Here is a 19116-nt window from a genome sequence, read left to right on the forward strand (position 1 = left end):
GGAACTGGCAAGCTCATATTTCTAGAAATAGGGTCGTTTTCATAATTTGAAGCAAATAATCATGCATTAAATATAGCTTGATACAAAGACAATTGGTATTATCATTGGTTTTTTAAGTGCTTATATAATTATGTTAGTTTGGAAAGTTTAGTGACGATTAAGATGGTCCCTCATGCTACTTATAACATATTTTTGTGTATAAGACCTGGCTATAAAGCTGGTCCCATATTTTTGGAAAGACGGAACTGCCATTAATCAGACAAGCAACTTAAAGATTTCTTTTATAATTATTATTAGGATTTCCTCCCCCTGTTGTTTGGCTAATCATGTATTCTCCAAATCTCGTTTTAAGTTTTGATTGTGGCATCCGAACAGGAATGACAACCGCCAGTCTCTAATTAGCGCATGCATATGTATTGTTATTAGTAATATTCATATATTATCATGTTTCAGCTTCTTACTGAGTCCTGTAAGCTCCAGATATTTACAATTTAGACGTCTCATCTCAGACCTTCGGGCTTCTCAAGAAAAGCAACCTGAATTAGTAGATGTGAAAAAAGAACCAAATTTTTCAAGTATAAAAATTGAAGCTCCTGTCTTTGTGAAAGCTGAGCCATCTAAGGAAATAAAACAAGAAACCCAGGAACAGTCTTCAAAAAAGAGAAGTAGATGGGGCCCTCAAGTTGACGAAAAAGTAGCCCTTCCACCTCCAGGTATGTAAATATTAATGGTTTATTATTTTAAGCTCTTGATTTCTGAAAACTCTATTTGATAATTGAATGACTCAGTGGGAAGGTGTAATATTGAGGAATGCCTGATTTTAGACGTGTAAAGGATTTAAAGAAAAGCTTATTGATATAAAAATAAAGCTGACGCGGGTTTGATCCTTAGGTGTGGGATGGGGGATATATGGGTTTTTTTGCTAGGGAGATACCGAAATAGGTAACAGTTGTATATTTAGACCACAATTTTCTAAGAGGGAAAGAGTCCTTTAGGCTGGGAATGGTTGCTACAACCTTAAACTCCCCTCCTTGTGGGAAGGTATAAAAATAACTATTCTATTATGCATTTTATGCTCTACACAGATCGTTTCTCATAAATACGGTTGTTTCCCCGCTGGAAGGGTTCTAATCGTGGGACACGGGAATATTCTGAGGAATCTAGTTTTTTTTTTTCATTTTCTGTAACCAAACTGATAACAGTATTATTAGTATTATTATTTATCCACGCGGGTCCTGTATGTGCGGTTTGCTAAGCCACCGTTAATTTGGCAACGGAAAACACCTCTTTTCTTAGAAACTGCTCCAGAAGGTCCAAATTTCTGTTAGGAGAAATCTGAACTGCCACTTAGAAAATCGTTAATCCGCCACTGTATAAAATCTAGGCATCCTGAGCAAGATTTTACTCTGTCAAATGCATAACCTCAATCAATACGTTAACGGGTGAAATTCTGTAGAGGTGAAATCTACAGGTAAATCTAACAGAATTTCCTCCTTTCTAGTCTGTTCGGTGTATTTTGGGGTGTTGTTTGAATCCTATGTTTGTTTCGTTCTTTTACATTCATTTTAGATTTTGTTTTAAATTTTTGATTTGTTTATTCGTGCTAAGTTTTTACAAATTTTACAAAATTCTCGTCGTAGTGTTTCATCTTTCAACTTCAAAACTTCTATCTTTTGTATTGAAAATGTTGGTATTTTATTGGCATTAGTTTACTTAGAGATCTTGAGTGGCGAGCAATTTTAAATCTTATTGAAACAAGCTCATTTTCTATACTGGAGTGCCTGCCGAATATTTTAAAGAGGATACTTTTCGAAGGTTGGAAAAGACTGGTTTTGAGATAGGAAGAATGGTATTTATTTATAAAATTGCAATAATATACACTTCGTATTTATTTTTGAACTGAACCAGGCAGCTATCCATGAGACAGGCATTCAGTTCAGTATTGTCACTAAAACACTCATTAAAGATCCTTTTGTGCTAAAGGCATATAACAGAAAGAAACTGTTGCGTGTGCGGTACACTCTTTTTGGATGACCGGAGTAGAAAAGGGTTTGCCCCTTTTTTCCAACACGTACTTAAGTCTCCCTCCCCCTCACCACCAAAACAAGAAGAAGAAATACCTTCTACTTAAATTTTCAACTTGATCCACCAGTCGTGAGATGAAACAAATTACATTCATGGTCTGCTGATTGTGTGCAATCTCTATAATGAGAAATAAGTGATGGCCTTTAGGCTTCAGATACAAAAAAATTGTATAGGGCCTACTCTCTGGTGACCATCCAAAACCTTATTGACTCTAATTGTAATAGTCCTCTAAATAAACCGTAACCCGTTGTACAGCATCACGCAATGCCTTTCTTATCCAATTTTTCGCGAGATAAATGTATATATAGATGATTAGTTTTACTTGCTAAATGCCAAATAAACGCTTGAAACTTGCATTGCTTTTGCTATTTGTTGTTTTGTACTTTGCCATTTATATTTTTCATGGTTTGATTTAAGTTGCGCTAAAATTTCACAGTCAAAATTGTTATTTTATTCCTAGCCTCAACTTGGAAATGGGTGAAAATATTTACATGACTAAAATTCATTCAGAATTCGAACTGAGCTGGGGGTCTTTTCTGACTTCCTAGTATGCACTTGTTCCTTGTGGCACTTTGGTCATGTCCTTAACTGGGAAAATGTAGTTTTTCTATGTTCTTGGAAGTAAATTTTTTTTCTCCACAATTTACTTCATATAGTAGAAATTTATGAATATTAATCTTTCCCCTTTTAAGCTGTTGTCAATATTACCTCATTGGCAGTTGGAGGAACAAGTTCAACGAAACTGACATTGATTCCAGCAAATCAACCTTTACTGTCACAAATAAAATATTCAGATCCTGAAGTAATACAATATGCCAAGAGAGTATTTGGAACTACAAATTTGACTGACGCCCAATGGAAACAATGCACTGATCAGCTTAAGGTAAAATGTTCTCTCTCTTAGTCATTCTCGCTCTCTCTCTCTCTCTCTCTTTCTCTCTCCCTATCTCTCCTTTTTCCCTTTTATCCAATCCTTCTATCATCTGTGGCAATAATTATACTTATTCTAGTTAATAGAAAGGCTAACGATGATGAGTCACTCATCGAGTCGACGAGTTTCAAATACTCATCTCCCAGGGTTTGGAAACATGAGATTATGTGACAGAGAATTTATTTATTATTCAGGTAGAAAAAATGGAGTATATAGCAGGGAGTAGGGCTCTTGATGAATAAGGAAGCTTCCATGTCTTACTTTGGTTGGAAAGGTATTAATAATAGAATTCTAGTAGCTCGTTGTATGACTAAAAGTGCACGATATCTTTATATGCTCCTGTAGAATCGACCGACGGAGAAAGTAGTGACACGGGAATTTTACTCGCAGTTATTGGAAACAATAGACAGAATCCCAGATAGAAATATTGTATTTTTATTGTGGATCTTGATGCCCAGGTCGGTTAAAATCGGGTAGATAGCATCCTAGCCTAAGTAAATTTAGTGTAGGTTAGCCAAAGACGACTTGAGAAAATTTCAAATAATAATTCAAACTTAAAACCAACACAAATCAATATCAATGAACAAATGAGACCCAAAACGGTTGGAAAGTACAACAAATAATAAAGTCAAATTAAAACAAACAGAAATGACCATGGACAGGATTAGGGCTAGCACCACAAAGCCTTCTAGAAGCCAGAGAGTCATTTGTGCTTTACTGAAAATAATTCATTTTTCGCGGTGTGTGTTTTTATTTGTGATAACATCAACAAAAAAAAGAAGGAAAATCGTCATAATAACCAAACTGAAAAGAACTGATGAAAGTTGAAAGATTGTCTAATATGAAATAATATTCATTACTAGAAGACTTAGCAATTTGGGACTTATTAATAATATAAAATCAAAAACGTTTAGAATGTATTTTGTTTTCTGTACTCTGGCCCTTAAAAGGTTTTGCCCCTATATCTGTTTGTGGTAATTTCTATTCATTTACAATTTGGCTTGGTTATTCATTGTTTTTGGGTGTCATCTACTCGTTTTTGGGTGTGATTTATTCATTGATAGTGATTTCTGTTAGTTCTAAGTTTGAATTACTATTTGACTTTATTTCTGCTTGTCTTTGGTTTAATGTAGCTCTTTACTTTTCTATGCAAAAATTCTTTTTTTGGAAATAGTTTTTGAAATTAGTTTCTGTCCATTTTAAGTGACTTTTTTATTAGTTAGTAAAAGGAATAATTTTATGTTTTTTTTCGGTTTTTCTGCTTAGATTTTAAAAAAAAATTAAAATTGTGACTTGCTATTTATATTTTAGACAAAATTTTTCAACAAATCTTAGTAATAGTTGTTTTATAGAACTTTGAATGGATGGGTAGGAGGGAGGTGGGGTATCCAAAGAAAAGGATTGCAAATTTTCAAAGTTTTGGGCCTTCTAAAGGGCTGAAGCGATCCTGAGCCCTGTCCTGTTACAATCTTGAATATAGACAAATATTGACTGACGATTTTTTTTTAATCTCATTGTGTTATATTTTGTTTTAAGTGCTTGCTTGTTTAAATAAATGTATTTTGAAGTCATTTATTTAAAAAGTTCTGATTTGTTGTTAAAAAATAAATATAAAAATGAATCAATGCAACCGGACTTGTTTTCGGCTGAGGTTCCCTTGGTTCAGAGACTTAAAAAGCAGATAAACATAAAAAAAGAAGAACATTTCGCGCTAAGAATCAATACGACCATATTTTTCATCGAACATTTATTGTCATTGATAAGCTGTCCTTGCCCCCCCCCTTCTGTGTCAAAATTTAAGATGGACTTGATCTGAAATTTCAGTCAAAAGGGTTCTTTTAAGCTTCAACACCGTCCCCCAACTCATGAATTGATACCCTTGTATCAGCTAGGCCTGATACATTGTAGACAAGCTCTTTTGAAAGCCTGAGTGCAGGTAGTGTCTTTTGGTTTATTCAACTTGCCCAAAAACTTCAGTCTAGCTATTCTGGAGATATTTCAAATGCTCCCTTTTCACAACCTCTATACTTATAGTGTCTTGATTTAGTTCAACATGCCTTGAAAGTTTCAACTTGATGCACTTAGCGCACAATGCCTTATGATTTAGTTTAATATCCCCAGCAAAATGCTCTAAAAGTTTCAATTTCATATCCTTAGCTTTTCTTGTGATCGTAGAGATACCTCGTTTTGACAATCTGGATACACATAGTATCTTTTGATTTATTCAACTTGTCCTGAAAGTTACATATTAATACCCTCAGCTATTCCTGGTTTATTGCAGATACACCCTCTTGACAACCTGGACGCACATAGTGTCTTTTGATTTATTTTAACACTCCCTGAAAATTTTACCTTAATACCATTTGCCTTTTCGGACACCCAGGATCAAACTTGTCCCTATCTTCAATCATAAAACCTATATGTAAACAATGGGCAAATTCTATAATTTCTAGTCGTTGCCTCGGGAACTGTTGGGATTGCGTAATTCCTGAAGGCATAGTTATTGGACCTTTTGACAAATGTGAACAAAACAGACATTTCAAAATGTTAATTGGTTGGCTTTGGGGTTAATGAGGGGGTAGGTAGATAAAAGTAGTGTGGGAGGGGGGCTGGTTGCTTTCCAATTACTGTTAATCATTAAACATAGCAATAGAAATTTTTTCCATTCGAATTATCCTTTTCCTAAGTTTGTACGACCACTTCTTCCATAGGAAGTGGCGTGGTCAAAAGGAAAATAATACTTAAAGCCATATTGCTCTTTACTTAGGCCGTGAGCGCTGCCTATGGTCATGTTTGCTAATTCTAACGCTTGTGATTAGTATTAATAACGAAAAAAATAGAAATGCTACGCCCATAAAGGTATTTTGTGATTCCAAAGGCTCATAGAATAATATTAAACTATTCAATTAATTGTAATTTCAATAGCTTTAGTATGAAATAAGCAGGGAAATAACTGCATTTTTTTCCAAAAAAATTTTTTTTTTTGTAAATGTATGAATTTTTTTATGAGGTCGGTGGCGAAAAATTTAGAAGCCTTGTACCGGGATGTAGTAATAAAAGTTAGGGGAAGACTGGACTATGTATTAGGACCTCTTTTCGTTTATAAGCTAAATGGTGAACTATTAGTAATACAGGATTTGTAATAGGTTATATTACTTATTTAATTGCAGATGCAGTACCTTTATCAAGAGCTGCAGAAGAAAAAGATAGAAAGAGATCGTCTTGAGCGGGCAGGAAAAGTTAAGTATGAATATGATTCAGATGAAGATACAGAAGGTGGCACCTGGGAGCATAGACGGCGACGACAAGAAATGGAGAAAACTAAAAAAATAGCCGAAGAGTTGACGCAAAAAGCAGGTGGTGCCCATCACATTGGGGATTACTTACCTCCGGAAGAGTTAGCCAAGTTTACATCTAAGGTAAACATTTGTCCTTGCATCGACGGCACTCAACCTGAGGGTACTAAGTTCAACCTTTTTTTTTCTTTTCGTAGCAAGATTCACGATGAAAACAGTAACAAATTAACAATGCTCTTCTTGGTAATTTTCTGTTTTGTTATATGAGTTGGTTAAAACTCTTGTTGAAGGAATAACTCCCGTTTTTTATATAACCAAAGAAGACCAAAAGAACTGCTCTTTATTGTATTTATGTCGTTTGTACCTCACTGGCAAGTGTACTAAAGCAAAGTGTAATTTTGACCATGTTCTTTTATGTAAGTTAGCACCAAGCGGGCGTTGTTTCGGGTGTGATAACCTGCATTTTTATGTCCCCTCTTATTTAAAAAAAAAAATAAATAAAATAAAAAATAAAGCTGCAACCAAAAGCCAAGTGCACAAACTTGGGCAGTCCTAGCGGTTACCGGTCAAAGATTCCACACTGGAAAGCCCCTTTTTTAGGCAGCATTATGGATACCATCTCTCTTATTAAATAGCCCTCATTCCCTCCCTCCGTATCTGATACAAAGCAACATGTCCCAGGTATCCTCTCCCCGAAACGCCCCTCCAACCCATAAATTTACTCACGACCAGTCAAATCACCATCGCAGACATTACTGCACTCAAACCCTCCCATAATCCCCTCTTACTCATATCCCTCCCAGTCACAAAACCTCTGGCATACCCTATCCGCTCCATGCGCTCAAAATGTTGTTAACTGGTTCGGGCCTCCATCCGTCATTTTTCGAAGTCTCATTATTACCCTATCTCCACGAAACCCCACCTCCAGCCCATTCCTTGTATCCCTCGTACCTACCCTGTCAATGTGACTCAGGTCTGAGACTTGACATTTAATAATTGTCTTGTAATAAATCCTAATTGTTCTCACTCCCCGTCAACTGGAAACAAATTGCACCTTCCTCGTCATGCTTCGTCTATATCCTTGCCGTCCCCCACCTCCAAATCTCCAAGGAAAATCCTTCTGTTACACTATGCTCCAAAGCATCATAATTTTAAATTAAAACCCCTCCCAGGAAATTTTCAAACTCATCAAGACTTCCTGTCGCGATTGCCCAATCGGTTTGTTTTTCTAAGCTTTTAGTTACTAATGCTGAATGTCTTAATTTTGAAAAGCTTACCGAACTCAAGGTGCTTTCAGAATCAAATCAAATAGATATTATAGCTATTACTGAAGTACAGTCCCATAACCCAGGGTCCCTGCGCCTGACAAATTATTCAGAGTTTATTAAACTCCGTCCTTTAGACCATCCACTCGGAAAAAAAGGTGGTAGTGTTTTGCTCTTAACTAAGAGTAGTCTTTACCCAAAGGCTATCGAGTTACCCGAATATGATGAAATCCTCTGGTTAAGTATTAGACCAAAAGTACTACCTCGTCCTTTTAATATTATTGCAATAGCTGTTTTCTATTCCTCCCCAAATCAAAATATCGATTGAAAACATAAATTCATTCAGCAATTGCACACAAGTACAGATTTTGTTATTTCTAAGCATCCCATTGCTGGCCTTTTCTTAATTGGCGATGCCAACGACCTTTAAATGGATTCTTTTTGCTCCTCACTTAAAGTAAAGCAAATTGTTAAAATACCAACGACTCGGGGAAATACCTCTCTTGATGTTATTTTAACTAATATGTCTAATTTTTACAACGCTCCGTCAACTTTGCCCCCATCAGGGGGCAAAGATGCTCTCATATCATCTTTCGATTCTTTTATCCCCCTCCTCAAATTTTAAGCATTCTTTCGCTTACTGCCCTCTTCAAAATTCTGGGCTTTTTTCTTTTGTTATGAAACTGAATACTGAAGATTGGTCTGATATCTATAGTTTAAAAAATCTTGATGAGAAAATGGCTACCTTCCACAAAAAGCTAATTGATAAATATCAAATTTGTTTCGTAAAAAAAAATTTAAAAGGTGCTCCAGGGATAAACTCTATATTAACCAAACTATAAAAACACTAATTAGAACCAAATTGAAGCTTTTCAAAAGTGGTAAACCGGGTGTAGCCAATAAACTAAGAAAATTAATTACAAGAGAAATTTTTAAATTGCCACGATCGTACTACAAAATAAGGTGAAAGAATTGTTCACTAATAAACCAAAAAATTGGTCTTCTGAGGTAAAAAATCTGTGTGGCACGAGGCTTGAGCGGCTTAACGTCAATCTACCTGAGTCCCCTGATGTTACTGCCAATAATCTAAATAAATTCCTCGCTTTCATTATCCAGAGCCATCCAGCATTGTCAGACCAATTACCAACAGGAGCCCTTTCCCCTTCTTTTTCCACTGTTTCCCTGTCTGAGATAGAAAGAAGAATTGAAAAACTAAAAAAAAAGTGTTTGTCCTTTGGATATCCTGTTTCCTCTTATTAGTGTATTCAGTGACTTCCTTTCTAAGCCCTTGTCTGTCCTGTTAAATGAGATTACTGAATAGGAGCGAATTCCAACAATTTGGGAACAGGGTTTCATAACCCCTTTGAAAAAGAAAAAGGGAAAGCCTGGTTTTGAAGGCGTTCATCCTATTACTCTTACTTCTATTGTCTCAAAACTTGATGAAGGATTCCTTGCAGATTGACTAAAGAAAAAAATCCTACCTCTTACTGACCTGAGGCAATTTAGGAACCAAAATCAACTTCTATTTCCCACTACCCTGTTTCTCTTGTTGACCACATCCGGAAAATCCTCGAAAAGCCTAATTACTGGCTAAATTTAATTTCCTTTGACCTTCAGAAAGCATTTATCCTTGTTAACCACAATATTTTAGTTGAGAAACTTGTCAGCGAGTTCAATATTGTCCACTTACTGGTAAAATTTGCTGCCCTCCTTTTAAAAAATAGATTCCAGGTTGTCAAATACTGGAATCATTACTCAAATCTTCTCCCTGTACAAAATGATATGCTCAAAGATAATCTCCTAGGTCCCTTCCTTTTTTTTAGTCAGGATTAACAGCCTCGAGAAGGACTTTCCTGACCGATGGAAAATTGTTGATGACCTATCGGCTGTTGAAACTCGCTTCAGAAATTTAATGAGCGATCCTGTACTTTATAGGACTTAGACATGACAGTAAACCCTTCTAGGTCCATGATAATATCGATTTGTTTCCTCAAATCCTCGCCCTGTTTCCTTAATCCTATCCCTCCTGAAATTTCTGTGTCACCATTTAAACTACTTGGCGTCACAATTTCTTCAAATTCAAAGTGGGATATCCACGTTAAAGACATCATCAACAGACCTAATGTGTATATCCCCCTCCTTAAGCTACTAAATAAATTTAGCGCCCCCCCCCCTTCCCACTCCTTAAGGATTTGCACGTCTTTTGTCCGCTCCCATCTCGAATAGGCTTGTCCAGATTGATTAAATCCAAAAAATAACCTTGCTAATAATTTTTAAAGAAGGCAAGGTGCCATACTCTCTGCTCCTAAGAAAAGCTAGTTTGGAAACCCTTGAGCGCAGGAGGGTTTCGTTGTGCCTCCCTTTTGCAAAAAAAAAATACAATGACAAACCCTCGAACGGCAAGTATTTTCGCCAAACTTCACTCCCCATCCAGATTATGGCCACTCGATCTGTTTCTGAGCCCATCCTATTGTTTCCCCCATTCGCTGCGTTACTTCCAAATATGAAAAAACGTTTGTCCCTTTCATCACACAAAAATTGAATAAAATACCCCATTAGTTTCTCCCTTTTTTATTGGCTGATGGTGCTGCCCAGGTTCTTGCACCTATTTGTTTGTTTTGCCCCCCCCCCCCCATTCTTTTTTTTTTACTTTCCATTTTAATTTTTATATGTTTTATGTTTCGTTCTCTTTACTCTGAATAATTGGTGCATATGTCTACCGGGAATGCTTACTTGTTGCGACAGCCGTCGGGACGACTTGCGGGACAGTTGTTCTAACTATTCCCTGACATCTTGAACACGAGCCAGCATCCTTCTGTGAACTTTGGGCCACAATGGTCTTTGTTATTGTTTATCGCACTTCCAGCGTTTCTAGAAATTTCCTCCAAACGTGTGATCGTATGGTGAAAGTGAATTTTCTTCCCAGGATATACGCGTCGAAACTACCTCTGAACAAAAGTAGGTAATTTCGTTGTAAAATATAGTTCCTCAATCTTTGTCCTCTTTTCCACAAAAAATGGCCTTAGTTGTCGTTCTTGGTACCAGCTAAAACTTACAAATTTCTTCTCTAACTAGCCGGAAAACGGAAAAAAAATTTCTCTGCAACTTAATAGCCTTTACTTTTGTTCCTCTTTTTCTGCCCCACTCTGCTATGACTAATTATGGTGAGTGTAATGTGTTTTCCTAGTTTCTACCTCAGATCACTTGGCACCTTTATGGAATTAATTAAAAAAAACCTTCCAAAAAGAAGTTTTCAAAGAAAAGTAAAGGCCAGTTTTAAACTCAAGATCAGCAGATACAAGTACCTGTTAAAGTTCAAACTCGAAACGACCAGAAATTGCCATTAAAGAATAAATCGAACCCAAAACAAACAGAAATTAAATAAACAATCATAACAAATAGAGCAAGTAATAATATGAATGAATAAATAAATCTTAAAGTGAGAAATGCTTAAATTGAATATCCAAATCAAACTTAAAACGAAAGCAAATATTTCACTATTAAAGTATAAATGAAGTCCAAAACGAAGAGAAATTAAATAAACAATCAATGCAAACAAACATACAATAGATACTAATATAAATGAATAAATAAATTTTAAAACGAGTGAAGCTTAACTTGAATATGCAAATCAAGCTTAAAACGAACAAAAATCACTACAAACAAGAGTTTGGGTATCGCTTCCTTCTCTCACTGTACAAGTCTAAAACTCACTGCGTCATTGGCGCTTTACTGAAAACTATGTGTCTTGAACATTTATGGAAAGTATAAACAAAATCAAATTGAATATTTGATATATGAAGATATTAATTGTTGAAAGATCCATCAGTTTAAGATTTTATTTCAATGTAATTTTATTTTCATTTTCAATGCTGTAAGAATTGGAAAAGAAAATATTTGCAATATAGTTCGTTTTCAGTGAAAATCCTTGTTTTTTTTATCTGTTGGAGTAATTTGTAAATTTGTTTACTTATCTTTTATACTCCTTGATTTTAATGTAGATAAATAAAATTTACCGTCTCATTCTTGCATGAGATACACTCGCAATGTAGTTCAAACCAAAGGTAAGCAGTGGCTATAACAACAAAATGTGTGTATCTGAGCAGTATCCAAGACTGAACATGTCGTAATTTACAAATTGTAAGAATGGAAGAAGAATAGGCTACAAGACTTGAAGTGCCAGCTGTATTTAGATAAAAAGACTCAAATGTTGATAAAATGAGATAAGAGACAGTAAAGAATTAGATATTAAATCTATTTCGGGTGAATTTTTAAAAGTTAGTTGAGATTGATTTTTGTGCTTGGCTGTTTGTTCCAAGTAGTTCTATCACTTCTGCGAAACTAGTGAAATTTTTGGTGACAAGATATATAACAAGGGAAGAAATCTGGAATTTTGTGTTACAAATTTCTTTTAGGGCTAGTACATATATTTTGAGAGACCGATTTTTGCCTTTCATCCGCTTCCAAAATAAATAGTCAGTATCAATGAATACTATACCAAATAATAGCTATTTTTTGCAGTATCAAGCGCTGAAAACCGGAAAATCAATGACTGTATCTGATTATGAAGACTTTAAAATAGCTGAAGATAATGTGGGCTTTAAAATGCTCCAAAAGTTTGGCTGGACTGAAGGCAAAGGTTTAGGAGCTTCTGGATCGGGGATAACGGCTCCTATAAATATGTACGTTTGTTTTTCGTTCTTAAGTCTTTCTTTTAATTTTTATCTCTCTCACTCTCTCACTCTCTCTTTCTCTCTCCCTCTATCTTTCACTCACTTGTTTTTCTATAAAGCTAAAATGTAGTCGACTTACAAGGTCAGGTGACTCATGTTTTTACTATAAGTTCGTGTGGAAAAGTCATTATTCTTATGGTCCAAATAAAAGATTTATGTTGTCGGAACTTTTTTCACCTTCGATATTATTAATCCTCTAACGTTACTGTTTTTTGCAGCTACAGTCGAATCTATTATTAAGATAGTATATCTATATCTTTGTCACCAAATTACAAATGTCTTACTAAGCTTATTGTATTGTTAGCACTCAGGCCTCAATTCTCGGTCATGATGTGGGAAAATTTCAGGATTAGCTTTAATACTAATCGCTTTTATATCACTAAAATCAATCAAAGGCCAGAGAAATAGGCTAGCATATCTATCCACCAATAGATTTGAAGCGCAAGGACATTAAACTAAAAATATTGTTTTCACCCTCGACCCGTTTTAGGTCTATTCCCGAAAACCCTGGTTGTCTAATAATTTTCTCTTGATTTTTACAAAATCATGAAGTTTGTGGATAGTATCACGTTTTCGTAAGTGTTGCCACGTTGAAACAGGAAAATAAATGAACAAAACTAACAAATAAAATTTGAGAATGCTTTTCGACCGTAAAATTGAAACGACGACTGCCTGTTGGCTCCCAAATATTCCAATATATATCCTCGTAAAACTCTTCACTTTTCTGACCAGAGGACAAGGAAGCTTGATGGTGGCAAATGAACGACTGAAATTAAAATTCACGCCCCTGATGAGCTTTACATCTATCTCGCCTCATCCGAGTTGGATAGAGAAGTTTGGCGACCAACTACGGGTCTGGTTATTTCTAGCAATTTTTTATAGTGTGTGTATTTCATGGGCGCCCATAAGGGGGGACGCCAGCCCCCCTTCCCCCCCTGGCTGAATGATGGTGTCATATATTTGTATTAATTTAAAAAAAAAATTCCACCGAATAAGTTTTCAAAGAAAAGTAGATCTCTATTAAGTCAAAAATGGGCAGAAATAAAATCAAATAATCTTCCAAGCGTAAATCTACCCCAAATCAGTATCAACAATTAAATGAAACTCAAAACGCACAGAAATTATAATAAATAGTCGAGTCAGACTCAAAAGGAGCAAAAATTAACGTTACTAGGGCTGACAACCCCAATGCCTTCTCAAGACCAGAACCTAACTTAGGCTTTACTGAAAAAAAAAAGATTACTGTGGATTGTCAGTTTGATATACCTATAAACTCAAAATGAAGTGCCGATTAGACCAGGTAAGCCCCCCTAAAATTCAGCCTATGGGTGCCCATAGTGTATTTTGTTTCGATAATTGTCACTGATGGTTATGTCAGAGAATTGATATGATCAGAAATGTACAGCTAGCTCTCTGAGTAATAAAAATAGTATTTTGTCGCAAAATGATTTTATTTCTTTTTATAGTACGAAAAGCTTGGAAGACGCCTGTAATTACCTCGTATTGTTAAATGGACAAAATGCAATGGTGTTGAATCTTTCCATGCAATAAAAAATAAATATTTTTTCTCATTTAGTTTTTCTACCGTGTACTAATCGGCCAAGCCTTAAATGCTTAGACTACCTGCACCCACCTGCTCAAGTATTGATGTAATTTTGTCCCGTTCTTTGGTTAATTTCTGACTATTTGTAGGAATGCGACGTCTGATTCTCATGGATTGGGAATGGAGAAGCCAGGAGAGCTTTCTACCAATGACGACGAGTTTGACGTTTATAGGAAGCGGATGATGCTAGCCTACAGATTTCGTCCCAACCCCTTGGTATGTTAGTTAATTTAAAAGAATCTTCTGAGCTTCTTGAAAGTATTCAATCGTTTGTTATAAAGATTTAATTGAATTCGCCAGACTACTTTTACAGGAAGACTTTTCAAAACCAGTTTTCTTTCAGCCATAGCAAGTGGAGTTCGCATATTCCTTAATCGAGTTTGCGTCTGAAAATTGGCCATCGTCTGTCAAAACTTACCTCAAGTAAAAAAAAATTGTTGCTCGAAATTGTATATAAGCTGCCATGTTCTTTTACTGATGAATCACGCCATTCAAGAATTATTTTCTGACTTGTGATTCTTCTTGTTATTGCACCAAAGAGAAATTTGATTGTTTTTCAAACATTATATCACTATTTAGATGTGTCCATATTGAACACATAAAATACTTTCGTGATAGGTTCAAAAACAATTTGAACCAAACGTTGTGAGTAAATAATAAGATTAGACAATTAATTTGGCCTTAAGAAATAGAAAGAATGAGAAAAGACATATAGCGTTTCCTGTTTAAATCTATGCTATGTCGCGTGTGACACATCCATTTTTTACCCAATTGTGCGATGTTTAATTTTACGCTATGCGGCTTCTTCCGCTCAGGCCCGGGTCGACTAGGTGCCGGGCAGATTGGAATTTCTTTTGCGGGGCCCTCTGCATATTAAATATTTTCGTAAAATTCCAATTAAAAAATAAACGTCAATTCAAGGAATTATTCCTTAAAAAACATGTGTTGCTCCTGTGTCAGCTATTTCGCTGTCTTTAATCCGAATGTGTGGTGGGGACCATAAAAACTTTAGTTATTTTATTGCATTCTTCATCTCCAAAACCTTTTTTTGAGTGATTAACTCCTGGGTTTACGGAGTGGACATTCATATCTTGGGGTAGATTGCTGAAATAAAGTCACAGCACATAACGGCTTTAGTTCCAGCCCGATTTTTGACTTCTACTAATATATACTCTAAGTTTGTGTTATATTATCTTGTCAATAGATAAGTGTGCTGCATCGTCCTGTATATAGTCGTTATTTACTGTGAAAGATATAACTAACTACTTAAAAGATGCTTCCATTATATTATTATATCTCTTACTAGGTTGTAACAGGTTGACTTGAACTTCTATCCTTCTTCTCCAGAGGAGAGACCTACAGTAATATATAATTTTATATATAGTAATGCTTAACGAGGCATGTTTTTTCAAAGATAATTACAAACAGGAAAAAGCCTTTTGCTTTTTTTATTTGGAACCGTAGGAGACGAATCTAAGAGAATTAGGCAGCTAATAAGTCAAATATGACACAATACACCAGAAAAGCAACTTTTCAAAAGATGTATTGCCTGAACTTTTAACCGTGGTTTGTTCTTTACCTAGTTCCAGATATCTATACAACTATATAATGAGCTATACCGATCCCCAATAAAACACTTTTTACGTCATATATGGTTCTAATCTACGATTATGACGACATTCATCATTTAGTGTATGAAAATGTAGTTGTTTTTTTAATCTTGATTTTATTAAAAAGAATTTTTTAATTACAAAAGGCACTAGATGTGGCAATCTCCTTTAAAATGAAGCATTTAACAGCTCTCTTTGATGTTCCAGTGCCCAGCTAGCGTGGGAGAAAAAAAAACCGGAAAAACCTGTCGTCGATGCAAATTATCCTGATAATGAGCAATTTTCTTGTTTTTCAAGGCAATGGATTTTCTTTGTTGTTCAAGCCAAGGAACTGTAAGTTTCCTTTGTAGGGGTTTCAGACAAGACGGTTCTAATGGTGTACTTAGTAATTCAATCTGACAACGCTTTTTAGAATATATGAGCTGTTTTATTTCGTAGTATGGAGCGTTATCGTCTCTAACTAGGTTGCCGGTACCGCAGCAATCCTGATGACGCATATGAAAATACACAAGAAACTTGGCTGAGTATAAAATACCAAATGTAATAAGTCTATTTACAAAAGACGTTTTCAGCACTTCATAATTAATTAGAGTGCAGATAAGTCTGTGTTATCACTATATCTTCATGTACCAGTCTTGAGTTGTATATAGAAACTCAACAAAACTCTTTTTTTTTTCAAAGTTTGCAGTAAAGAACAAACTCTAGCCTGTAGTAACGGCTATGCTGAAATGAATCTTCATTTTCATGATGATTTTTTACAATAAAGAACGAACACTCCCATAGTAACGGAAATATTTAAATAAAATGTGATTTTGGACACAAACTAAATCACCATGTGCATGATAACACAAATATAACTGTAGTTATAGTAAAGAACGAAATCTAGCGCAACTGAGATATTAAAATATCAGAGTTGCAGCAATAGCTAGCAACCTAGTAAGAGATGTTCACATCTCATGGTAAATGAAATAGCCCATAACCTAAAAATAGGGTCAGATCAAAACACAAGATACGTTATTAGAGGCGTCTTGTCCTAAACCCATATATAGGATTACATAAAAGATCAAGATTGCTCATTATAAATGTAATTATGTAAGTTTCGTCTGTATCCTGGTTGAAGATATAGCTTAAATTTTTATATAAAGGATCGGTACGGTTAATTGTAAATGGGCTACAGTACTACATTGCGCTTCTCGGCGAGAAAAAGCTTCTGTTTGTAAGCTTCTTATTTCAAATGAAGCCAGTACAAATACATTAAATTTTCCCGTCAATTCAATTATGAAAAGTATTACATACAGCCTCTCAGATGTCTTAACTTTTTCTTGATAGATCTCTGTCAATGTCATGTAATTGTTATACTAATAACAATATCTTCCATTATTAGTTAGTTCTTTAGCCATAATGTCTCTGATAATACACTTAATTAAGAGCTACCGTAGTACAGTGATAATTCTTCAGTAGAAATACAGGATTTGAGTTAAGGAATTAAGGAATATAATTTAAATGATAATGTATATAATGATTCCTTTTATTATTTTAGTTACTATGGGCTACAGTTCGTTCCTTAATGTATTTGGTGGTCTTCCTCTCTAAAGTATTTTCATTCAAATCCTGTATTGTATGTCGTTGACATTAGGAAAGCTGTGCCCAGTTTCTTTATCTTGCTAGTTTTGTGTTGTCCTCACTCCTCACACACAAGCATCTATTACGGAAAACTGACTAGAGGGATTATTTGAGTCGGCCTCTTTTGAAAAAAATCTACGCCATCCAATTCTATCGACCGAATTTTCAAATCGTCAGCTTGTGCGGCTTTTTATACAGGTGTTCGTACTTTTTGAAACTCTATACCGGTAGCAGAATTGCTCCTTGTGGGGCTTCTAACAATAATAATTTATTTATTGCGCGCGTAAAAAATGTGTAGTGGAGTAGAAAAAAAGAAAAAAAAAATCGGTGGTAACTATAATTGAATGAATATACCGTGACCGTCAAAAACTTTTGATGGATATTAGTTGGTTGCTTTAAGCAACATTAATTGACTTTGGCTTTGAATTTACCAAATTGGTATGTTTATTCGTTTAATTTTGTACGATCTTTATTTATATTAATGTTTAATTGCTGAGATATCCAAAATAAAGCCTAAAAGATCCGGTTCAATCAGTTTCCTATTTACTGTGTTGTAGAGCTTTTTTCTATTCACAAGTCTTTGCGATAGTTCAAATTAGTAAATTATTAGACATGAGATCCTATTATAGACGAGAAAATTGATTACTCGTCTCAAAATTGTGAAAAAAAAAATTGTGATATAAAATAGTGATTAGAGTATTTAAAAATCAAAATATTAAAAGATCGCTTTTCGTAGACAAGTAGAACAGTATACAATCTTCTTCGTAAGTAATGTCTATCATTTCTGTAGTGGTATGTTTTCGAAACGTATTCAAAGGCTTCTTGTTTTCGCGATAAAATTTAATTCGCGAGGAATTTTAGAAAATTCCCTTTTCCAAAGATATTTTCTAATGCGAATTAGTTTATGTTGATGAAGCCAAAGTTAATTGTATATCCAGAATCGGCAGAAAAATTAGATCTTTCCAAGCAAATCAAACTAAAAAAAAAAAAAAATGAAAACCGTTTTCCTTTGTGAAAAATAATAATCTTCGTCATTGCAAGACAATTTATCAACCAAACCTGCAGTATTCAAACTTTGTTTTTCTTCAATGATCTTCAAACTACTGAAGATGGAGAGAAGTCTAGACTTCTCATCCAAATTTGCTGAAAATTCGTATTGCATTCTTTTTCCATTTCTTTGCTTATATATCTTTATTGTATTATATATGTGAATTTCTTTTCAACGTCTGCTTTTATCTGTTTTGTTTTCTGTTTCAGAATAATCCCCGGCGTCCATACTACTGAAGATTTCTGTCTGTTCCTGCGAATTTCTTTATTTACGTAGGAAGTCCAATGCACATTTTTTATTCTGGATTACCGAACTAAATTATTCTAACAAAAAGGAAACCCCGATTCCAGTAGCTTTCTGGCAAGATAAACGGTTCTATCGTCTAATTTTTCCGAGGAATTTTTTTTATTTAGCAATGTTATGTTATTGAAGAATTAAGTAGATTAATCACCTCGACTATTATCGCTTGGATCAGTAGACGTACCATGGACTGTCGTCTCTCATAGGCAGTATATAGATTACATATGTATTTATACAAATGTTGCAAATTGGAACATCTTTATATTTATACCTAAATTCGATGGAAGCATTCAGGTTACCCGAGCTATTTATTAAAGCATCATGTATTTAACTAAGTGTGCTTAGCTTAAGAATGTAGGCTATGAGTCAGCGTCAGACAAACAATTTCGAATCACCACATCACATATTCTGCCTACCATAGAAGCTAGTCCTGGCTGATGTCTGAGTTTTTCCTATAGCCGCTAAAATTAAATTCAGATTAAAGTAATCGCGGTTATAGAAGCATGGAATTTTGAGCGGAATTATTAGATGTTTTCTGGTCAACAAAATTTTGTGATCTTGCACGTTTGAATTCTCTGGGATCCAAAGAGTAAATTTCACATCATTAGTAACAAGAAAGACA

General features: G+C 34.9%; 1 protein-coding gene across 3 annotated transcripts in view; it reads left to right on the forward strand.

Moving 5' to 3' along the window:
• Nucleotides 1–19110, forward strand: part of LOC148950415 (SURP and G-patch domain-containing protein 1-like) — a 41545-nt gene extending 22435 nt beyond the window's left edge. Inside the window, exons 5-10 of one of the 3 annotated variants that reach the window (XM_089092390.1) lie at nucleotides 454–713; nucleotides 2778–2968; nucleotides 6187–6435; nucleotides 12099–12259; nucleotides 14003–14129; nucleotides 18404–19110. In XM_089092390.1, coding sequence (XP_088948516.1) covers nucleotides 454–713; nucleotides 2778–2968; nucleotides 6187–6435; nucleotides 12099–12259; nucleotides 14003–14129; nucleotides 18404–18430 — 1015 coding nt within the window. In that variant the 3' untranslated portion in view covers nucleotides 18431–19110. The remainder of the gene's footprint in view (nucleotides 1–453; nucleotides 714–2777; nucleotides 2969–6186; nucleotides 6436–12098; nucleotides 12260–14002; nucleotides 14130–18403) is intronic. The other 2 variants (XM_089092391.1, XM_089092392.1) reach the window with 2 other exon arrangements.
• The last annotated feature ends 6 nt before the right edge of the window (nucleotides 19111–19116 follow it).

The sequence above is a fragment of the Artemia sp. Qi Xiang Cuo genome, chromosome 7 (assembly GCF_049724085.1).
Source record: "Artemia sp. Qi Xiang Cuo chromosome 7, ASM4972408v1, whole genome shotgun sequence".
NCBI lineage: Eukaryota > Metazoa > Arthropoda > Branchiopoda > Anostraca > Artemiidae > Artemia > Artemia sp. Qi Xiang Cuo.